At 37.1% G+C, this 23,743-nt stretch overlaps 1 protein-coding gene across 8 annotated transcripts in view; it reads left to right on the top strand.

The window, feature by feature from the left end:
- LOC126868049 (uncharacterized) overlaps positions 1–23,743 on the top strand; it is a 47,987-nt gene that overhangs the window by 5,777 nt on the left and 18,467 nt on the right. For 7 of the 8 annotated variants that reach the window (XM_050623215.1, XM_050623223.1, XM_050623234.1 and 4 more), the window contains 2 exons: positions 1,108–1,431; positions 17,787–17,848. In XM_050623215.1, the coding sequence (XP_050479172.1) occupies positions 1,108–1,431; positions 17,787–17,848 (386 nt within the window). Of the gene's footprint in view, positions 1–1,107; positions 1,432–14,388; positions 14,581–17,786; positions 17,849–23,743 lie in introns of those variants that run through there. The other variant, XM_050623240.1, reaches the window with a different exon arrangement.

Here is a 23,743-nt window from a genome sequence, read left to right as displayed (position 1 = left end):
CGAATACCTGGGCGTGCGCATGCACCTTGGTATTATATTGAAATTCAGACTTGCTTAGTCTCATTGATGTATCGTTGCTCTTGGAATGTTACTTTGTCTTGCAAAGATTCTTCGATGATGGACAATTTTTCTTATTTCTCGCTCTTGTTTTATCTATTAAGATTAGTGGCAGATTTTTTATTTTTCTATAAAATATTATATACTAATACTATAAAATATTTAACGCTGTGTACTTTGAAGTTAAAGTCCACGGTTCTAGCGTTATATAAGTTCTTTTTCCTGAGAATGTCGATGCTTACCTAAGCATTTTAGACTGAGAATACAGAGTCCATTAAGGGGAAAAGGAAGATATCTTCGTATGCGTTGCCCAAACCACTCAAAGCAGTAAATCGTGTTCTCAACGATATCACGGGGATCCATACATTACTGGCCGAATACCATAGATCAGTATTGATCAAGCTAAGCTTCCAGGCTTCGAGGCTTAGAGATTATCGGTGAGCTGATTCTTGGATAGGTTGGGGTGACCTTGAGATTAATCGATTTTGGATCAACTACAATACATCTAGCTAGTTGAATTAGTATCCAACAGCTTGGATATTTGTAAATTTCATAATAATCTCAGTCTAAGAATGTTCATATCGTACATTTATCAAGCTTGTGGAAATTTTTGCAAATTTCTCGGAATCTCAGAAATTTGTTTATTCTGTAGTTTATTTTATTGGGAATTTGAGAGCTAGCGAATAAGAGGATTTGCCAACGAGGATTTAGGAATTTAGGAACTTGGCAACTTGGGAACGTAGGAACTTGGTAATTCAATATTTTGGAAACTTGGCAGTTTTAAACTTCAGAAATTTGGCAAGTCAGTAACTTAAGAATCCGAAATCTCTGGTATTTGAGTACTTTGAATACTTTGGAAAGTCTGAAAGCTTGAAAAGTGAATGTTTCAAAATTTTGAGCTCTCAAAGTTTACAAATTCAGAAATTCAAAAATACAAAGATTCAGAGATTCACAAATCTCCCAAAGCTCTAATAACTGATGATTTGTTAATTTGCTCGTATCTTGATCCAAGAATCTAAATAAATATGATACGTTTGCGAATTTTTTTAGGGTCGACCAACGTATCTCGTTAGTGGAGCGGTCGCTTACTCGCTCGTTGGGAGACGCGTGAGAGACGTGTTGGTTGTGGCAGGTCACGAGGAACGGGTCTTAAGATGGCCTACATTATCCGGCCTTATCGGTGAGAGAAGCGGCGTGGCGGTTCTGTCGAGGAAGAAACAAGGAGAGGAGGGCAAAGCACGTGGCGGGAGGAGCGGTCGAGATAATAGCTGGACAGGAAGAAAAATGGGACAGGCTTGGTGTAAGGAGAAGACCACGAAGGCTCAGGACTCAAAGTCCTCTTTGGATCGGGTTTTCGTGCGTTGCATGCATCGGGTATGTGGATAAATATTCTCTCATTTATATTGATCTTTCTTGCTACATTTATTTATTGGCCAACTGGATGATGCATCTGTGGATGATTTAATTGAACAGAAATATAGGACAGCGATAAAATGAAAAGAACAAAAAAGGGAAATAGAACCAGGGAGAAATATTAGCTTTTACTTTCAATTTGTTTTTTTTTCTGCATACATATATGAAGATATACAAACTGTACTTTGTAATATATGTGGCCTATTTTAATGATAAATGAAGGATGTAAAAGCGGAACATAGAATATGTGATGTATTATGTTCGTATTTTGCATGTGTAATTTTAATGTGTCATGTAATTTTGATGGTGCTAGATAAGTAGTTTGATATATATGTATAATGTATCATTTCAAAGTTGCCATTTATTATTTATTAATAATCGAATCTGAATTCTTGAATCTATGAATACGAATAGTACTAATGAATAACACTACTGTTACAAATATATAATGCACTTACTACATCTAATCTACACTTTTTAATAAGGGCAATCATGGTGTGTAGTAAATATTGTTTTCTCTTAAATTAAGGAACAGCTGAAAAAACTGTCTTTGCTGAAAACTTAAAGCAATACTTTATGATTATATTGGTAAAGTTTCAAATCAATCTGAAAATGTATATAGAAGTCACAAGATATTTACTGCGACTACATATTTGGTAAAAAAAATTAATACACTAGTTACGAGAAGCTATCTTAAAAGTATGATAAATATCAAAGATGACTCCACCGGCAATAAGTATTGAAACCTACCGATATAATACAGATAATCGAGATGATTTCTGCTAAATATTTATGTACTTGCGCCAAATATCTATTTTCTTTTTATTGTATTCTTATATTTTCAAATTTGTTTCAAACTTTGTCAATATGGTCGCATAATAATCGAGTCGCATAACGCAGTTAATGAAATTTCAAAATGTTTCGTATAACATACATAATATATTCATAAAAGTGTTCGTCAACTATCGTGAGCTTCTGTACATCAGCATAGCTCGTTGCAACTTTTTGCCAGCAGGCTGGTCACGTCGCCGCGTGTATATCATCCAACTACGAGGGACCGTCACTCGGTTAATTAGCAATTACACACATATCTGCGTGTCTGGGATTCCAAATTAGAGCGGCGTTCCCGCGTCCGATGCACCATGATAAATCCACGTCACGCGCGTGCACGCGCGGCCGTGCTCGACGTGCGCTCACGATAATCAGTTATTTAAATTCCCGATACCGTGAACCATCCACGGTTATAAACTAGTTTTCGAGTAACCTCTCGTTCCACGATCCACCGTCGACGGATTACCGGACGATAAAGTTATTAAACGCGATAGAAGCTTGCCCATCGTGAATCAACAGCGATCGTGTGCTCCGCGTTAACCGAGCAAACGCTCAAGTTTCCACTGTCGAATCAAATTTTCATGGCTCCCTTAAAGTAATACCACCGCCAACGAGACCAGGCGAGCTTCTTCTATTTCGCGTCAGCCGAACCAAACTCGATTAGTCTCAATACGCTCGTGCTTGGAAATTTATTTTCATCAGCGATTGCGATTGGACGTGTAAAATGTGTGAGGGTGATTCTAGTGGTTCGAGGTGGCTACTGAAATTTCTGGCGAAGAGAATTTTCCCGGCAATGCGTCATTATTGTGAGAAGATCTAGAATGGAGATTGTAATAATTATTCTGTAAAAAAGAAGCTGCAGATTGAATATTCTTGGCGTGACTGGATTGTGTTCATATGTCAGAAGCAAAGGGGTAAAAAGTAGAACTAAGTAAGGCTTGGTAAGAAGTAGAATTCTCAGATAGGAATGGAAGATGTGATCGTTGCATCCTAAGTAATTTCGCATCTTGAAGTGTTATTACCATGTATATAAATCTGGTAATATTATTTCTAGAGAGAGAAGTTTTGGACACTTTGAACTCAAGTTCAACTATTATGTCTGGGGATCCTAAAAACTCTACTATATGCATATCTATGGTGACAGAAAAAAGGAAGTTTAAATAGTAAAACAGGAGAGAAAACGCCGTAGATCTGCTGTAAAACTGAATTATAATCGACAAGAGAAATGAGCGAATGATATGATTGTATGTTCCACAGTAGAATTTCATTTATACTCATATACACAATTCTCAGTATAAAAAGTACATAATTCTCCTTAGAATCGATGCAAAATTAAACTGGAATTTAGAAACGAAGCTACTCATTTCAATCGTTATTATTGTTTCCAATATTGTCTGCTAAAAAAACGACTGAAAATTCTCCAAAAACAATTCTCAATTTAACTTTTTAACATGTAAAGCGTGAAAACGTTAATTACGGTTATCTTCACATCCGACGATCAGTGCACTTTACACTGTATAATTTACATATTAACGATTAAGACTTTAATTCAGAAATAACGAGCACGTTAACGAACCAATGAGCGTAACGGTCCATCCTTGTTGCATAATCGATCGTGAAACGTATACAACGCACAGTGGATTGGTCGATGTCTGAACAAAAAACTGATTATGTAATTATAGCCTGTGTAACGCTTTGATTCGGAGCTCCAAGAAAAAACATTCGTTTTTCTATACTTTTTTCTCTTTTCACTCTCGCATGCATAACGTACCGATGATCATTCTTCCATTATCGATCTATTTCGTTATTTTTCTGATTGCTAGAACGAAATGTCTCTTTCCTCGCGGTGGTTACGTGAAATACAATTCGTGTACGTTTTACACAGTCCAGTGGCTGTTTCACGCGCGACTCGTTTCGATTGAATCGCGTTCCGTTCGCAGTTTCTTTTTGCAGCGAATCGTATGCGTGCACATCGTACCGCGAATAATAATGATAACTCGTTTTTATCCGCTTTCCCGGATTGATTCTTCCTCGTCTCTTTGTTATGAATTAGAACATCCGGCCCTCCAGAGGAATTTTTGAATCAGAATTTTAATTTAGTCCCGTTTCGAATCTATTTCCTTCGTTTACGTAAATATTTGTCCTTCGTTTCGATCGTTCGATCGGAAATTACTTAACAGTTACAAATATTTGTTTGTAATTTGTCCGTCTGTTGCTCGACGCAAGATGCGAAATCCACGAAAATATTTTGATATCTGGAGATTTGTAACTATTGTTTACCGATGTGTCTGTGATTTTACAGTTTCTGACCAGAGTAATATCATTCGCTTCATAATTTTATATTATTCTTTTCCAATTCTAAACACGTATACGAAAAGATTCATTTCAATTTCAAATTTCCACGAGTTAACTAATCTCCAAGCAACTATTATCAATTTAGATGGACTTTCTTATTTCTTGAATTGTTGCTTTCAGCACCATAAAGAAAAATCTATTCTCCGTTGAAATTCATTAACATCTTTATTTATGTTTTATTCATTTTCATAAATGAATAAATAAAACAATGAGAGTACCAGAGTATAGTGGGAACCTGGAAATTGATGATGAGCGAAAACCTCATCGGCAAATGTAAGGAAGCGCGCTAACTACGAGGACAATGTGTCCTTTGATCGCGACAGGCGGAATATCTCATCGTTTAAGGTCCACGTAATGCACGCCTCGAGTTACCTACTCGCGATATTTGCTAATTATTTTCCCTTGGAAAACGTTAAACACCCATTACGATAGCATTGTTTGCCTGATATTTCTCCAGCTTTGTTTTACCTCTCTGCGAAACAGGTCGCCGTAATGTTGTACGACCAGTAAAATAGAAACAAATAAAGCAATTTCCTATTACGGGAGCAAAATGTTATTCTTAGAAAGTGACTTATAAATTTACAAATGTAACACGCCAACGTATAGGTGATTTTTGTTAATTAGAGTCTCTAGATTTTTCTGTCAAATAATCGAAAAGAATCGAGAGAAATGATTCATGTTAATTGGTAAACGACAAGTACACCGTCTTTGAGTTTTTCTCATATATTTCTACAAATTTTACAAATAATATTTCAATCCTATAATTTATGGTCATACGATTAAGTGATCAAGGTATATTAAATCTAAATAGAGATTTGTTTTAATTATAAAATATTATAATACTTAGCTTCTTTTACTTACGACATTTTATAAATCTTCTTATAAACTTTCAAATAAAAATACACACGAGAACTCCTCCAAATTCCAATCTTACACTCTCTTCACAAATTACTATTCTTCAACTGATCAACCTAAAACGCCACTCTCAACTTGGTTTGTTCTCAAACAAACACTAAGAAACATTCTTCTGCTATTTACTACGAGAAAGAAAACATTTACAGAAACGAAAGGATCGATCCGGAAGGCAACTAAATATTTTCTCGCTGAACAAACAGCGTTAAGCTTAAAATCCTTCTAAGCTGAATAAAAAAAGAGGAAGAAGTAGAGAAAAAAGGATGAAGAAAATATAGAGAATATCGAAGAAAAGAGGTGATCTATAGATCGTTGCAATAAGTTGGTTTGGTTATCTGTGAAGGATCAATTAGACGCGAAGCGGTAAGTTGGCGCTGCTAAATGAGAAAACGCGGGCTCGTCAAGGATTTACGGTTGCGCAACAACAGACGACCAAGGAGGAAAAATCGAGGCCGGCGCGTGTTTATTGGCCAATTTTTTTCTCTTCTTCGCTCGTGACGCCAAGCAAACTTTGCTAGTTTTTACGCGCGTCACCCCGCTCCCGATGAATTTTCCGCGTTCTCACGTTCCACGTTTCGCATTAATTGTCTCTGGTAAATGTACTTTAAAAGAAGTATGAAATCTTACTTTACTTTCAGCCATGAATTTGATTATTTTTTACACAGTTGGGAATTTTTTCCGCTGCAAGTTGCACTGCCAACTTTCCTTTTCATTCCTTTTTCTTCGAAATGGTACTTGCGAGAGTTACAATGCTTCTTTGTAGAAATAAAAGTGGCAGGTTGCTTTTGAATCTTTTCAACGAGCAACTTGATAATTTCATACATCGACCAACGTATAAAGAGATGCGATTCTACTTAGAAGAAAAACGTAGCTGACATTCGTACGTCCTGTACATGCGCCTTTTACTTTATTCGGAGAGTTCGATTCTTCAATTTCGCAATTTAACAATTCAATAGAAATTGTTTCCCTTGTCCGACCTGGAAAGCAACAGAATTCGAAAAAGTCGGAATTTCGAAAGAAACGATACGACAGAGGACAATGTGATTTATCCATTGATGATGTTTAACAGTTTCGCCAAGACTTGATATATCGCGGCTATTATCTCGTTCGCATTTAATTCCCATTATCTCAGCGAAGCACCAGTTCACATTGCTTGAAATATACAAACGTCAATGATTGCTTCCGGCTGCGCCCGTTTCCGGTCCTCGGCTACGTTTTCTTATCGCGGCCGAGATTCGCACCTTGCGTACACACCGATTACGCGTAAGAAATGTCGTACTATGCTTCATACGTTCGCTGATTCACGCTTCTCTATACAGGATGTTTCAGGAATTTTGTACTAAATTTTTTCGCCACGTATCGCTCGTCGAAACAAGCAGAACAGTCTTAATAAATATAATTAATAATAATAGTAAATAAATCTTTGAAATATCATTAATAAATTGCGGATTTTTATGCATTTACGGGAGATTTGGGAATATTTTATATAAAATGCAAAAATATATCGAATACCAAAAGTGTAACATTCATTACCATATTTAAGGTAAAATGAATTTCTGCTTAGATTCCATTTTTTTATTATCTGTGATCACAGAGATTTGATCCGCTGCCAGCGTTTAATATCTCCAAGTAGGTAATATCTATTTCTCTGATGAAAATCTTATATTTGTCGATATTTGCATCTATTTCTGTTACGTCCTTTTTGCTTATTTCGATGAGCGTTACTTGCACGTGAATTTTTCTCACTAACTTTCTGAAACATGCTGTATGTATACTCGAACTTCGGCAGGTCGCTTCAGGCAGGTGAAAGAAGAAATGGCAAGTCGAAATTTCTGGTCCCCGGTTGAGGACCTCGTGTTCCACTTTTTCAACTTTGCGTTGGATCGACCAGAGTAGAAGAGTTTATTTTAAAATTCCTCCGAACGATTGTAATTTTTGAATTCCTTTGGGGGCTCGTAAGTCTGCTTCAGTTGTCGTCTTGGAATCTACGTTTTTTCTTCAATTTTCGAGTTTCATTGAGCGTACTGCTGGTATATTTCGATGCTAGAGTCAAGGAAATTTTCTTAGAATTAGAATAGAACGTTCGTTATTTGTTGATGTTTGAGGATCGAATAAGAGTCTCGTAATGGAGCTTTACAAAAATGTGAATGAAATAATTTATGTACCGTTTTGTCAATATGATAAAAGTTTAATGAGAACAATAAATGCTTCATATAAGTACGTTACATAAACTAGAAAAATTTATATTGTTTAAACAAAATTACTTTTTATTATAACGTTGCAATATACGCTTCGATTTCTGCAAAATTTGTTCTCAAAAATCGTAGAATCTGTATGGAAGAAGAAACAGTGTCAGAAGAATCTCTCCCCCCTCCCCCCCAAAAAAAGAAGAAAAAACCAAACTCTTGGGAAAGAAATTGGTGAAATCTTTTAGCAATTAATCAAACACATTCTGCGTCGAACAACGTTTCGTATTTATTTTCTCAACGTGTTTTATCGACTTTTCGAATAAACTTCAGAGAAACTCCAGCAGTCAATGTATGGAGAATTAATCACACGATTAAGTGTAACAAGAAACATACAATCTGATTTTATCGCAAACGTTTAAAGACCAAAACTTTCCCATTTGCTTTCTCGACGGCTATGATTTCGCAAAAATAAAACACCAATAAAACACAGAGTGTTTAACCGTAAATCTTCTATTTGAACGATTCACTGACATCATCTCGTGATTCACGTTCGATGTTCCTATATCCTTGAGAAATAATATTGGCGGAGAACAGGATCGTGTCCTCGTCACGCTCGCAAGGTCTATCGAGATCCGACCTCTTCCGATTCATTAGCAGAACGTTGATAGGTTCGTATCGCAGTGTCAATTGGGATCGTAAATATTGTTGCTTAACGTTCGACATCTGGCCACCGACTTTGATATCTGTGGAATTATACGAACCACGAATGTCATAATATTTAGAATGTGCACGACAATAATTCGAATCTGATGTTTCTTTGCCGACATTTGTTTGTAGAGCAGCTGGTTCGTGTAAGTATTTGAACGCTTAATCGTAGAAAACTTTTATGTTCATATGGCGCGCGCGTGTTTTAGAATTTTATTAACACTGTAACGATTGTCATGATCGTGTTAGTCACATTGCAAACCAATCTTAAGATGTGCGTAGAAATTACAAGATATTTATTGTCCTATTTAGCAAACAACCGGTATACAACATTAATAGACGTATTAATTATGTAAATGTTAAATATGTAATAATAATAAATAAATATGTAATTAATTATGTAAGTGTTTATTAATATAATGGGTAATTGGTTACTTGAATAGTTTTGTGATTTGATGATGTTCTCTGAGTTCGAAAATCATCGATGGGTCTGTCTGTGGCAAAGTCACGTAGTTTCGTTTGAAGTTCAATGACCCGTGGCAAAGCCACCGCACATCACTTTGTACACGATGCCTTTGAAAAGGTATCAGCTAAATCACGTTCAACCTTCCTTCGAATTTCCCTGCGTTTAACTGTTGGCATACGCTAGCTTGCCCCAATTTCCGTTTTATTGATCCCCTGCTGTTCTTTCCGTTCTGCTCTGAACGACGCTTCAGATCTTCCTAAACGCCTTTTAACAATCAGCTGCTATTTTCTTCTGAATTTTATTACTTATCGAAGAAAGAAAGAAAGAAAGAAAGAAAAATAGCAAAGATATCGACGTGTTAACTTTTGGCGGATCTGAACAGGAAAGTACAATAGAAGATCTGTTTATGATATCATATTGAGGCATGGAACGTGTGGTGGACCAAAAATGGGCATCACCTACGTTTCTTGGTGGACACGTCAGCGAAAAGTAGGCGACACAGGAATCCTTTCAGGAAAGCGGCGTTGAGATCGTAGGAAATTCGAGGTTGAGAGAAACCGAATTTTGGGGAATCCCATCGAGTAGAATTTTCGGCTAATGATTCAAAATTTATTATCGTTATTATAACCCGACGAAATTTCTGCTTCAAGTTCTAAAATGTTCTCGTATTTAACGTAAACACAAGATAATTACTATGATTTAAGCTTTATTATGGACAAAATTGGCGCGTAACTTTCCCTCTGCGTCAACAGGGAAAATAAATCTAACGAATGTAAAACGAAAATAAATCTAACGATGAAACGAACGATAAGTAAACTGCATCGAACGATTAAATGGAATAAAAATGAACACGTGTCTGTCATTGGTTACAGGGGGAGGAAAAAGAAACCCAGTGAAGAACGATCGTTTTCTTGTGAAAGTTTCTTCAGCGTGCACCAGTCTGGCTACTAGCAATATCACGTCGAGCAAGAGTATATACACTTAATATAGTGAATATCCTTGATATTTCGCGGCAGGAAAATTTCAATGTGCTCGTTGAAACGAGCTTCAACGTAAATAGACGTCACAGTCTGTTCTGCATTAAAAAGATACACCGTTGCGACCTTCTCGTGCAAAACGAATAGCGTTGCTCACCTCTTCAGAAATACGCGGCGTACGTGTTTACGCAATGCTCGTGTTCGCCGGTAATAAGCGCGAGAAACTTACGACCGATCGTTTCTCTTCCCTTTTCTTCTTCTGTCGCTAACACGCCACTGATACGTCCATTTTTCCTTCAACGTTTTCCAGTTGGGATTTAAAAATGTAACGAAAAATTCTCGTTTCTCTGTGGTGGCTGTATTTTCCAATCTCTTTTAATCTATTAAACGGATCATCTTTTAGTCAGAAGTTTCTATAATCGTGCAATTGAACGTTCTGAAAGACGAGTGGATTTCATATCGATTGATTTTGGTTCAAAATTTTGTAGGTAGAAAGTAGACAGAAAATTGTTCATCATCTACGGTGCTTATATTGCTTGACCGGAAATTTGCATAATTATGGAATTAGAAGCTGATAAAGACAAACGCATTTCAGATTGCTTTCAAATTTGCATTCCTATATTGCTAATTATTCTTCAATCAAATATAAGTGCAATTTATGCGCAGATGAAACGAAGCTCAGTGGAGACGAAACACAGGTATTGTTAATAAAGCGACGAGCGCGCGTATCTTTACGATTGTGTCTTGAAAAATGTCCTCCATTTACTTAACATGTTTGTATTGGAATATCTAGTTTATTGATCAAATCCAAGCCATCGAAGAAGAACCGTGACTGATAACGCTCGATGCGCACGAACGATGCGAAGTCACTGCCATTTTCTACCAATTCAAATGTTCAATATGTTTGTTAACATTGTAACAAATTCACGAAAACACGCGTGTTTTCCTCAACGTGTCTCCAATAATTTCTTTCATTTACTTCGTATGTTTCTATATTAATCTTATCGATCATTGATCAACGACGAATCGCGATCATTATATTTGCGTTTTCGACGAATGCTTTTCGCGTTGCATTAAATTTTATTTCATTCAAATCGTAACGTGTCTTTACGAAATAACACGCGTATGTTTCTGAAGAAATCTTGAAAATTTTCTCTAATTTTATCGATCAATATCGCAAGGGCCAGTCTATGTTCGTTTTGGACGTGAATTAAAATTGCATCAGGAAGTAATGATTCTTTTATTGAGCAAAGATTACGTAAAGCAAGCTTTATATATAGCCGGTAATAGTCTTCTCGCGTCGGCTTAATAATAAAATTGCTTTTCAACCGTCGACAACACGTCACAGTGTTACGTTCTCTATTTGCAACAAGTACGTGACTTGGAACAACAGTGGTTCACCGGAGGAAATGAGATAAATTTGAGACATAAATTCATCGTTTCTATTCAAGGAAGTCAGTCTTATTATTCCAGCAAACAGCATGCTGAATTTGCTCACGTGACAAATGCAATTTACGCGAAGATGTTGGTAAATCAGTATTCTTCTAAACACAATTCCATAGTAATTGAATGGTATATTTTCTGGAGATTGGTCGAATCGCCTTGTCGTATAATAATCCCAAGGAATGGTTTTTAACTGTAAATCTACTGTTAATATCGTTGGATTGTGCTTTTATGCCGTAGAAATTCGACTTTGCCTTTGACTTTCATTACATACACGGCACCGGCAATTCATTTCAGACTTTAAGATTCTCATCAAAACTATGAAATCTCAATTTGACCTCAATTTGATCTGAAATTGAATTCAAATGAAATTTCAATTCAACCTTCGAGTTTCTATAAATTTTCAAACTCCACTTGCACCAAATATAAAAGTATCAACTTGAAGCAAACTATCAGAACGATGCAAACTCGATCATCCGCTAACATCATTCTGCCACACTAATCTGATCAACGTTCACAGTTCTATGCAAGAAAACGTTAGATAAGATATTAAAATTAGCATTACGAGGAAGCAAGTTACGGTTTACGTTTCTCTCTTGCCGCTAATTCGTACTAACAATAATATTAATATTTTAGATTCAGCTGGCATAAATGCCTGGATTTTATATAAGGAAACCATAGGTGAGCAGATATCCAGAAAAGATTTCATGTTTCAATTAGCAGATGAACTTGTCCCTGACAATGAAAAATCACGGATAGAACATAGAGCATCTGAGATCCAAAGTACGTTAAAGAACTCACCTTATTTACGCAAATGGTGTCAGATAGGGTACTGTAATAATAATAAGACCACTACCATTTGCAATCTTTGTAAAAAATATGTATGCGGAAAATGCACGCAGAAGAAAGTTTACGTTTGTGAGAAATGTGATGAATGATCAATTTTGTATCTAATAATTTCAGTTATATTTGTATTTTATTTATTCTATTACGCTTATTATTATATTGTTATTATACTTCTTATATTTACCAATGGAAATTTACTTTAATATTCTTGTTGGCAAAGGTTTTGGTACTGAATATTCTTCATTATTGTACTTATTGTTATTATATAGTTTTTATCATCTCAGAACATGGAGTTCCTTCTATAAGATAATAATAGAGCAATAAATATGAAAATATTCCACTATTATGTATTATTTAAAGATCAGTCATTTTGACTGGCTTTGGTCGAGATAGTTACGTCTCAAATGTCAGTAGTTCTAGTGTTAAACATAATACGAGTATCACCAGCGAGACGAAAGTTCAATTTTTTCGATATGCATCCATGATTTCACGGCTATCGGCCTGTTACCTGGTTGTTTTACAATTTCTTTCGCGCTTCCTGCTAAATAATAAAGTTTTACGGGCCAGCGACTTATCGCTTTTGAACGTTCTGTCGTGTAAGTAGTTTTCTCAGGCATCGGCTGGAACGCGAATTCCTTCAAACACGCCGCCTGAAAGTACCGTCAGTTTCTCAGTTGGAAAACGTGTAGTACCGCGGTGGCTAAAGTAAAACGTGGAATATCGTTGGTGGAATTTGACGTTCGGCATCGAATGTCTGTACAATGCCACGTCTGGAAGAAATAACTCCCATACCACCGGATCGTCAACCATAAACGTCCGACGCTAATCCCGCGGAGCTGCTTATCAATTTTATTGTCCCTTCCTCTATCACCATCGCGATTTTTCTCGTTTCTTCTATTACATATTATTATTCTTCTATTCTACTAATAATAGTAATTTTGCTCCATTTCATATCGATTTTAAAATATCTTCTTTCGTGAATAGGAAAGAATTTCATTTTCTGACGGAGATACAGCGAACGTTGTAATTGGTAAAATATCAAGACAGTGGATTTTTATCAGAATGTGATATATTTTTTAGTATCGTCGATACGACAAGATCGTAATTTTAATCGTATTTAATCAAACTCCAAGTTAGTAGATTTTTATTAAAATCTGATAACAAGTACGAGTTACACTCGTGTCTGATAGCAATTTCTGGTAGAAGTATCGAAACAATACGCTTGATTCTGCAGACAACTGACGCTGTAATTTAATCACCGGGATAACTTTCGCATCGGGCAACGTGTCGACTGTAACACGACTTCTCCGAGACGAATTTGCAATGTAAACCGCGCGGAAACGACACGTGTACGATTCCTAGAGGCGCATAAAGCGGTCGATTATGTGGCGCACAGGGTTGCAAGAGAAGTTTTTACAAGCTTTTACTCCTAAATTACTCCCATTATTCACGTGCATTGTGAAAATGATTCTTTGCAATCGAAGATGGATGTTATCTTGTTTGTCCAAGAGAAATCTCACTTCTGAATTTCTTCCCCTCAGAATCTTTATATCTCCCAACAAAATTTCAAACATCTGATTTAACAAATGTCTTATTATAATATAGTAGAATTATTAATTGGAATATTTTGAAAATCCAGAACTTTAGCTGTCTCTGAAGCGTACGAAATATTTCCCCCCACGAAACATTAAAATTACCTTCGTAACATCGGATTAAACAATTCTCAATGTTTCTTTGCAAACTTTAATAACCAGAAATTACGTATAAAAAGTTTCAACCAATTCCTATTACACCTTTTTACTTACAATTATCTTTTATTACCAAGAATTCGGCACAGAGCAAAGAAAAATCCTACAACCTGTTACTCCGTGAAAATTAACCGGTTCCATCGTCAAAATCATCAAACCATTAAATCTCAAGATACATATTGCACGTACGTAGAACAAGGTAAACTAAAGCAAAGCAAAGCAAATTAGATCAAATTAGATTAAACTAAATGAAACTAAATTTTCAACATTGGACGAGCGTTTGTAACTCCGTAAAGAACAAAAGCTATTTAGCTTCTGCTGTCAGGACTATACACGATCATTAGGTGAAAATATTTCTAAAGGTCGATCTTTGATACGACGTGGTGTACTGTTAAGATCGACACAGGCACCGGTTTTCGTGTAATTGTGTTTTCGTGGTCGCGCAGATACAAAGGGGAATTATGCAACTCGTGCAACTCAGCTGCGTGAGTCGTAGTGATTGCACAATTGCTTGCGACAGGATCGTCGAGAGGGATCAAACGCAACTCCATTCTGCCACTGCCTTCCTGTGCACGCGGCTGCAAGTAGAATCTTCCGGTTTCAAACGGGCAAGAGCGGCAATCGAGGAGACATGCTCGGTAGACTGTAGCTTTTTGAAATACGTGTTACAGTTGTTGAACAGCTCTGGGATAGAAAGTGCTTCGTGTGTACTTCGAATTCTGTGGTTCTGCTGTTCGTTGAATTTAATTCTCGTGTACTTCCAATTGTCCCTTTTTTTTCCTCTTCCCAGTGAATTATTTTTGATCATCGTTATTCGAACTGTAATTTTCCAATTTGACAAACTCATACGTCTTCTAGATGTTTCCTGTTGTATAAGCATTGTCCTTTATTTGCCGAATTCTACAAATCTTCAGGAAATTCTCGCTTGTTAACATCTTACATTTTAGTGTCTACATTTTAAATAAATAACGCAGCAATACATAGACGTCCATATCCATTACTCGATTAATTAAAAATTAATTTAAAGGATACAATTTGGACGAATTCGACGATGCGTTTCACGGGAGAATTATTTCTGCGTGCAAGAAAAATTTGTAATTTAAAAAAGATTGTACGAGTAGATCGGAAATTTCATACAAAGTGGAGTTGATGGAACTGTCTCGCGCGATACCTATGCCTTTCTTTCTCGTCCAATAAAATACAATTCGAACGTCGTAATCGCTTCCTTGTCGTTGTAAAGCTGTCAGCTATTGAAAAATATTATCGAACTATCGACTTTCTTTAGAAATATCGAATTATAAATTTCATCGAAAATTAGTCGTATTATAAATCTCATCTGGAAACTTGATGTTAATAACAACAATTCGGCCGTTTCGATTTCGGCCGGCAAGCCGATCGTAAAGTCGATCGTGGCCCATAAAAACGGGAAAGCAGCTCGATAGTTCAGCGTCGACGTTGCGTAAAAGATACGGTTATTGCCGATAGCGCGAGACTTTGAAATATTCAGCCCGACCAGGCTACGCCACGGCATGAATATAATTCCGGGCATTGTCCCGCAAAAATTGATTCCTTCACACGCGTGCGCCAGCCAACTGTGTCTCTGACAAACGTGGAAAAATTAAATCTCCGAGCGACGCTTGTTTCAGGACAGAGGGCTGCACCAAATTAAATTGGACTTACAGGTGGCATTGACGGACACGGACACGGATCATTTAAATTTTAAAGTAGTCCCGTTGTAACTGTCGCGAAATTCCACCACTCCAGCGATTCTCATCTTGCTCGTACGTTTGTAACGTGAAAAATCTAGGGAATTTTCCTCGACCGACACTTTTTTTATTTCTGTGTTTTTAAACCGTGATTTTGGTAAACTTCACCCGTAGTTTCTCTCTCTCTCTCTGACGTCGAGCCTGATTTTTCAACTGTGATGTTCCCGCTCGGTGTGCTATTGCCAACGATAGGAGAAATATTCCGTAACGTTCGTAGGTTTACCTGAGACACGCGTGTTTCTCCATTTCTACTTTAGTTGTAGGATTCGCTTGTATTTTTTTTAGAGCGAAACTTTTACGTGTATGCATCGCGTGCATCGCATAGAACAGTTTGGAATTTCATTATACGAGACGCCAACTATCACGATCGTATCGGTGCAATTTGAAACCTACAACGAAGAGCAGGATATCGTATTAAAATTCTTCGGTTTAATAATAAAGTGACGTTAGAATCAGAAGATAAATAAAAATGTACTTTCGAGGAATTCGTACATGCATCGTACAAAAAATCAATGTAACGTACATACACTTGACGTTCTTATATAACTTTTCTATAATTTAAACATTATTTCAAAAGTAAATTTATAATTTAAATTTGAGGTGGATAGTGTGCTGCATAGGCTGAGATTTTTGTCTTCATCCGGATTGGCTTCTTCTCATTTAGGAATCATGGAGAAAAAAACAGACTAAGAGTGCCGGGATTTGAACCTGGTCTTGACCAATGGCGTTACCGTCGTCCGGTCGTAGATAGAGTGTCTTTGTGTAGCAAGCCGCGGGACAGAAACCGTTGAAAAGTTTTACTGTTGAGTGCCGTTGCAAATTTTCCTACAATTTTTCGTTTAATTATCTTCCTATTCAGCTTCCTATTTGATTCCTTTCTCATCTACAAAATGATGATTTCTACAACACATGCCAGTTTTATAGAAAACAAAATTCCTCCTTGTTCCCTCGTTATCGCTCCATAACAATGTGAAACCGCATTGCGTGGGATGCGTTAAGGAGGGGCGGCGAGTCAAGCAAGCCGAATTAGCTTAATCGACTCCTGAAGATGGATCGTCCGATCCTTCTTCGACGTCGTATGTTTGTAGTAAATTGGCTCCGGATTCCCGTGGGCTTGTGGAGCAGGCACGATCGGTTCTCCATGTTGTTAATGACTTGTCTACGCGCGCCGCTTGCCGATCCTTTAAAGGGCCGATCGAGCATAGCGCCGGATTGGTTACAACCGATGCTCGTGTAATCTGGCGCAGCAAATGGGAAAAGCTCGGAGGAGCTGATCCAAGCGAGAAATATTTCAAACGCAACGACACGGAAGAAAATTACACGAGCTGCCGGTGTTACTGCCACGCTCAAGTCGAACGAAAGAAAACTTAGAACGACCATCTTCCAACGAGATGTACGCAGGAAGTTGGCCTGACTTTATGAAGATCCCTGTACAGGGTACCTTAGTAATCGTGGCGATTCTACGTGAAAAGACAAGTAGAAAAGACAAGTGACGATGTAGAGTGACATTTCTTCGCAAAAAATGTTGCTTCGTTCTCGATAGAGTTGAATTTAAAAGATAAGACTTGGTTCGTTCTGGTTCTGAAGACAAGTGGTAAACGTAGAATACAATTTGTTTATAGCACGCTCCGTTTCCTATGGAAGAAAATGAAATTTCAACATTTGCCAAGAGTGTATTAGATCCGAAAAGTTTTCGAAAAAATGGATGCACATTTTTCGTTTTATATTATTGTATCGAATTACGTACGATCCATTTTATTCTATCAATATATCGCAACATTAGACAGATTAGGTTTCACGTTTGTATAAAGATGCATCATTGTAAAAAACGTGTCTGTAAAAGAAAGACACTTTTCGTACAACCAAATACATAGAACACCTGTGTTGCAAAGCAATTCTTAATTAAACGTGTTCGACGCGTTATTTTTTCGAAAACTAGTCGTCAAATCGACGAACTCTATTCTACGTTTTCGACTTGCCTCCGTATGTAATATCAGTTTGTCAAATTATATTTACAAAGATTCTTATGAATATCCGTTTGCTTCGAAATTTCTTTAACACGAACGATTCTCTTTCAGATCTATCCTGGCTTGAAGGAGGAAGGATCTGTGTTGGGTGGCGCTACGCAGAGAGTGACGAGGTAAGTACTTGTACATATAGATACACACATATGTAAATAGCTTTAACAAGTATCACTTATACGTATGCATTTAACACTAGAACTACCGATAGTCAACACGAAGATATTTCTACCAAAACCAGTCAAAATGACAAAACTAGTGAAAATGACTGGTCTTTAAAAAGTACGTAATAATAGAATATTTGTATATTTATTGATTTATTACTTTCTTACAGAAGCAATTCCATGTTATGTAGTACATTTTTGATATTATTAATCCATCTGGAGCCATGATCCTTAAACGAGGGTTGACACATATATAAAATTGTAGAACCAGTCAATTTGTCTGGTGTGGTAGTTCTAGTGTTAAGTAAACGGGTGACTTGTTCGAGAGGTTTGTCGGTGCCGCGTAACACAGTTTAAGCGTCGGTTTTTAAGAGTCAGCTTGTTGGAAGGTTGCCCGTACTACGGACTAGAATCGCGCCGACTGTTAATAACGTCATGTACGACGTACGAGTCGAGATAATAAGAATCCTGAACAGGTCGACTCGTTGTCCATTAATCCCCTGCTTTTATTATTTCCCTTTCCGTTCGTATTCTACTACCAAACGACCGTGGACCAGTTACGTTTCGTTCCGCGTCCAGTAAATAAATACACGTCTCTTCAATTTTTATTAGGTAACTTTTCCTTTCTCCAGTATCTTATTGTCAGCAACGTTTCTATTTAAATTGGAATTTTAAAGTTAATCGAGACATTAAAATATAAAAATTCCATTAAAATTTATGAGGATATCTTATCAATATACTTTGATCGTTATTCCTGTGTTGTCTATTTGGTCGTCCGGAAAGTTCTATCGGAGCAAAATGTAAAGGTGAAATTAATAAAGATGATTGCGACCTCGATGTTGAATTAAGATAAATTTTAAATGAAGAAGTTTAATGATTAAGTCTGTTCGACTTTTAAAATCTTACGTGATTTAAGTTCAAATCGACGTGAATCAGATTGATTTCTATCTATAAAAATGAATAAATTATTTGTACATACATACGGTTACATTACTTACGTGTTACCGTCTGTCGGTCTTAGTTTTCGCGATATTCACAAAAAGCTTTAATTATATTTAATTTCCATTACACTCCATTTCGACATAAAGAAGATCGCATTTTTACATAGTCCAATCCGAACTTAATTAATTGCTGTTAATCGTTTTTAATATAAATAAAGGTAAATCAACAGGTTACAGATTGGTTTAGACTGATATCCGATTGCCCTCGGTTGGTAACGCTAGCACAACTGACGCATTTTTATATAGCCCGCCCTAACTTTAACTTATTGCTGCTAATCATCTTTAATCTAAATAAAAAAAAAAAAAAAAAAGAAAAATAAGATAAATCAGCGGTCTACAGGTTGAGCTAGATGAATACCGTTTCACAGCGGCTGGTGGTAACTGCAGCATAACTGAAATTTTATCTACACATTTATATTTAATTATTCATATATATTGGCCTAGTTTAATGGTTTACTCGAAACGTTAACGAGCTATGGCATCGAGGCTCTTGGCAACGCACGAAAACGACTCTACAGACTTTAACGAAAAGAACGTTGAGGAAGGTTTCGTCTCGAGCCACGAAATTCGTTACGCTGACGAATTATCGTGGCCCTGGCTGATCGATAAGAACCGGCAACTGTTCCTAATTAGGCGAGACGCGTGTTTCGTAGCGCGCCATAATTTCTCTGCGTTGTACCGCGAGTGCAACGGTAATTTAAGATGTAACGGTGGTACACGGTTAATTGGTCAATATTTGATGTTTCACGGAGGAAACTGGAGTAACAGCGGCTAATTCGTACGAAACATTAAGAGGGCAATGGTAAACGAGTGTTGCACAGTATCATAGCCACGGTGCTTCATTTTCTTCGAATTATTTCCTATCCTCGATTACGAATGCGAGGATATTTTTTCCAGACGATGTCGACCGTGGGAAAAATCGTTGTTCCTGGGAAAGATGGAAATTATGCTGTGTCGTATAATGACACGTTATTTCGATTCACCTTCTAACGTGCTGTTTCAGAAAATGAAAGTGTCTTTCGTATGCACAACTACCACCAAGCGTTATGTGATTCAACGTTACATATAGTTTTCTTACGTTTTACATTCGCACAGTTAATTACTTATTTATGAAATTGATTGGAATAGAATAGGAATATTTATGAAATTTCTTGACAATTGTGCATCTTAGTCGCCGAAATAAATGTATAGAAACACTTACATTACACGTAGAAATGTTATTAAAATAGTTTCATATTTATTTAATATGTGCTTTACAAGATATTCGTAGATTGCACCATCTTTTCATCACCATGCGTACGGAGCAGTTGCATTCTTCTCTTTAACTAGACTGACTAGAATCGCAAGAAATTCACGAATAGAAGAAACAAATGAAAATTTGGACAGTCGATGAAAAGAATTAGTCGACAGTTAAAGAATAATAACCAGAAAGTAACGGACATCATCGAAAAGAATAGCTTCGATGAGACTCAACCTTTCGAATTTCCCTAAACGATACAATTTTCCAGTGGTTAAATTCAACCGCGCAAAAATGAAAAGAAATACTTTGGAAGGAGTACGGGTCTGATTACTTGTTTTTACTGGTCGAAAGTGTCATATGCGTGTAAATTCTGTAGAATTCAAACTACCCAGTAACCGACATTTTTGACTTTTGTTCTGTTTTACTTGTAGCCATTTGCCGAATAGAATAGATCACGGGACATAGAAAATTGATTCTCGATTTTCCAGGTAAAATTTGCAGTAGATTTGTCATTAACTGTTATTGTATTCAATTTAATTATTCCCGAAATAAACTCGATTTTCCAGAATCGATCTTTACCTACCCTAAGGATTTACATTACTACAAAGCAACGTAACATCGCGAAACGGTGAACAATAGACAGCAGCGTTTTATTTTTATCATCTTCGTCTTGTAATTATAATAATCGATAATATAATTTTGAATTAATAGCAACAATAATAAACCTCGTCTGATCGTATCTACGTATTTCTGAAATACTGTAAAATCATTGTAAACCACCATTTATATAATAAAAGATCAGATATCGTGAAAAGGAAAAAATCGATCGACTCTGACGAAACTCATCCTCCAATCATCCCTAAACGCTGGTATTTTCCAGCTTTCAGTCGAGCTTTCTGTTGGAATACAATTTACACGTTGAAGGAGGTAAAGCGGCTTCGAGCTGGCAGCTTGGTTATTTTTCTCCTCTTGCTTTGTCGCGTGAACCAAGCGCATGCCCGGTTTTACACGGAGAGAATCGCGGTGGACAAGCACGCAAGTCGCTCGCGGGACTTTAAATCCCCGTTTCGTTGGATACGTCGCGATTCCATCGCGCCATGGTTTTCGTGTCGCGTTATTTCTCTCCTACCATCGCCTTCTTTTTCTATTCGTTGCATCTACTTTTTCCCTACTTTCTCTCCTTCTCTCTCTCTCTCTCTCTTCCTTTTTTCGTTGTTTTCCCAGGTTTCTCGCGGGGATTCTCGTTTTTTTCCCTTCAAGAGGAACGAATCGAGCCAGCGACACGACGTCTGCTACGATTACGCGCGCGGAAATATTCGAGGAAATGACGATCCCGGTAGTAAAGGCTGACCCGTTAAACGTCGAAGGAAATCGATTTCCGACGAGGTAGCTCGTCGTCGGATGCTACGATTAATCACACTTTCTCTCTTCTCCCTTTAAACGTGTTCGCGTGCGGGAATTTTAGAAATCTAGGTCAGAAATAGGGGGAAAAGCAGGAATCGTTGGTGCACTTGCTGATACGTTTTCTTTCATTAGAATTTCGTGTTTCCTTTGAACTTCCTTGTGGAGTATGCGTCAATGCAATAATATATTTTAAAGATTGAGAGCCTTCAAGGTGGAGATTTACGAAGAATTTCTTCCATGTTTAGGCTTGTGATAAGTCGTAACTGTAATTTGTTAGAAAGATTCTACGATATTTGACATTCTAATTCATAGAGCAGGAGCAAGAAGAATGTATCGATATATTTTTTAATTAGATTTTCGTATCCTTTGAAATGACGTTACGAAAGACGTGTTTCGATCAATAATAAATTAAAACTGTAAACCATCAAAATCACCTACAATTAAACTCAGTTTACAACAGAATTCCTACATTATCATATTTTAACAAAAGAGAAAAACAAGCAAAAAGATATTCCAGTGGGTCGACTTTCTTCGATTGTGCGTACCTTTATGATTATTAACGACCGTGAAGATTGCAGATAGTACGATGATCACGCTTTTTCATAGAATATCGTATCCTTTAGAATGAAAAAATCTCTCGGAAAAAGGTTTATCACCCAACTTTAGAAAATTCCAAATGAAAATCTCAGTGGCGGTAAAATTTGTCTTTATACCTTCTACTTTCCAAGACATAGGAATAATTAACACGAACAATTACCATCGAGAAGAAACGTGTCCCTACAATTTGCATAAAAAAATTGCATTAAAATCGACAACGCGTGTTTCTTCGTTAAACAAGTAGCTGCGCAAGGCGAGATCGTGGTACACAGCTGACTATCGTGAATTAAGATCTGGATCGCGTGACAGCTTTTGTTCCTATATACGGAGACTTGTATCAGTCGATGGCGACAACGAAATCCACGGCGTGGGCCGCGTTCAGCTTCGTTTTTCCACCCACGTCGCGTTCCATCGCGATACCTTTTTAAGGTCAATGGAACGAGTGTCGCGCAGGTGTCCAAAAATAAGACGATCCTTCTCTACCTCGATTTGGACGAGCTCCTGCTCGGAATCGCGTATAGGTCGCCACGATAGGGTTTGAGTCAGCAAACGATTACACCACGTCCGGTTAAGAGAGTTGCATTGCATTCGATAGGTTTGGAGTTTCGTAGAATGAAAACTATTTCAACTACCGATTCGATACTCTGTGCGGTATATGTACGATTTTGTTCGCAACTATTAGGATACTTGTAGAAATTATTGAAATATTACTCAGATATATTAATAATAATTCGATATTATCCACGAGATTATTATCGAAATATGTAGCAATTTCTCTAGTTATAATTATAGTTATATCTTGTTTGAAGCTTTGCACAGAGATAAATAGAACGTTGGACAGACGGGGAATTTGTATATTCAGTGTCGTAAAAAGCACTTCATCTTTACGTGGTTTATTTGCGATAAGATTACATTTTTTTCGGGATGAAAAATGACCCAGTGATAAAAATATTCTTCGCGGATGAAGATATTTAGGGATGACGATCTAGCAAATAACTTTCGAGCAAAATTTATATTTCCCGGGAAATTTATTTATCACTTGCTGCGCAATATTATTTCCGTATCTTGACACGAGACTGATATTTGTCTTCGTTCAAGATGCAAATATCCGCGAACTGCATCATGAAATTATGAGATATTGCTGAAATATTTTTCAATCTTTCGCGATTTGTGATTAACCTTCCGAATCACCGACATCAAAAATTCGTTCTATTTTCAAGTGCTTAACAATTTGTCGATTCGATATTCGTGCAAATTGTGGAACAAAACCGACACAATTCCACTTGCGCAGAGATTTCCACTGCTTCGAGAGTCGCGGCAGAAGCAAAAGTCGATGTTGCAGCAAAGGTCGACGAAAACGAGAAAGGTGGAAAGTTCAACGAAAATGCCTCGATGCTCGTAACGTTCACGCATAAACATGTTACTGTACACCTGTGCTTACAGTGAGATGAGATTCGCCGCTTGGAATATAAAACAAGCGAACGTGCATAAAGTCCAGTTCGCTAAACAACCGAATTCGTGACTGACCGTCGATTCTCCGATCGAATCATAAACGTACTGAAAAAATTCTACAGGAAAAGCTCGATTTTCTGTTCGACCTATATATTT

Source organism: Bombus huntii, chromosome 1 (assembly GCF_024542735.1).
Source record: "Bombus huntii isolate Logan2020A chromosome 1, iyBomHunt1.1, whole genome shotgun sequence".
Taxonomy (NCBI): Eukaryota; Metazoa; Arthropoda; class Insecta; order Hymenoptera; family Apidae; genus Bombus; species Bombus huntii.
This window is presented reverse-complemented; position numbering and strand designations above follow the sequence as displayed.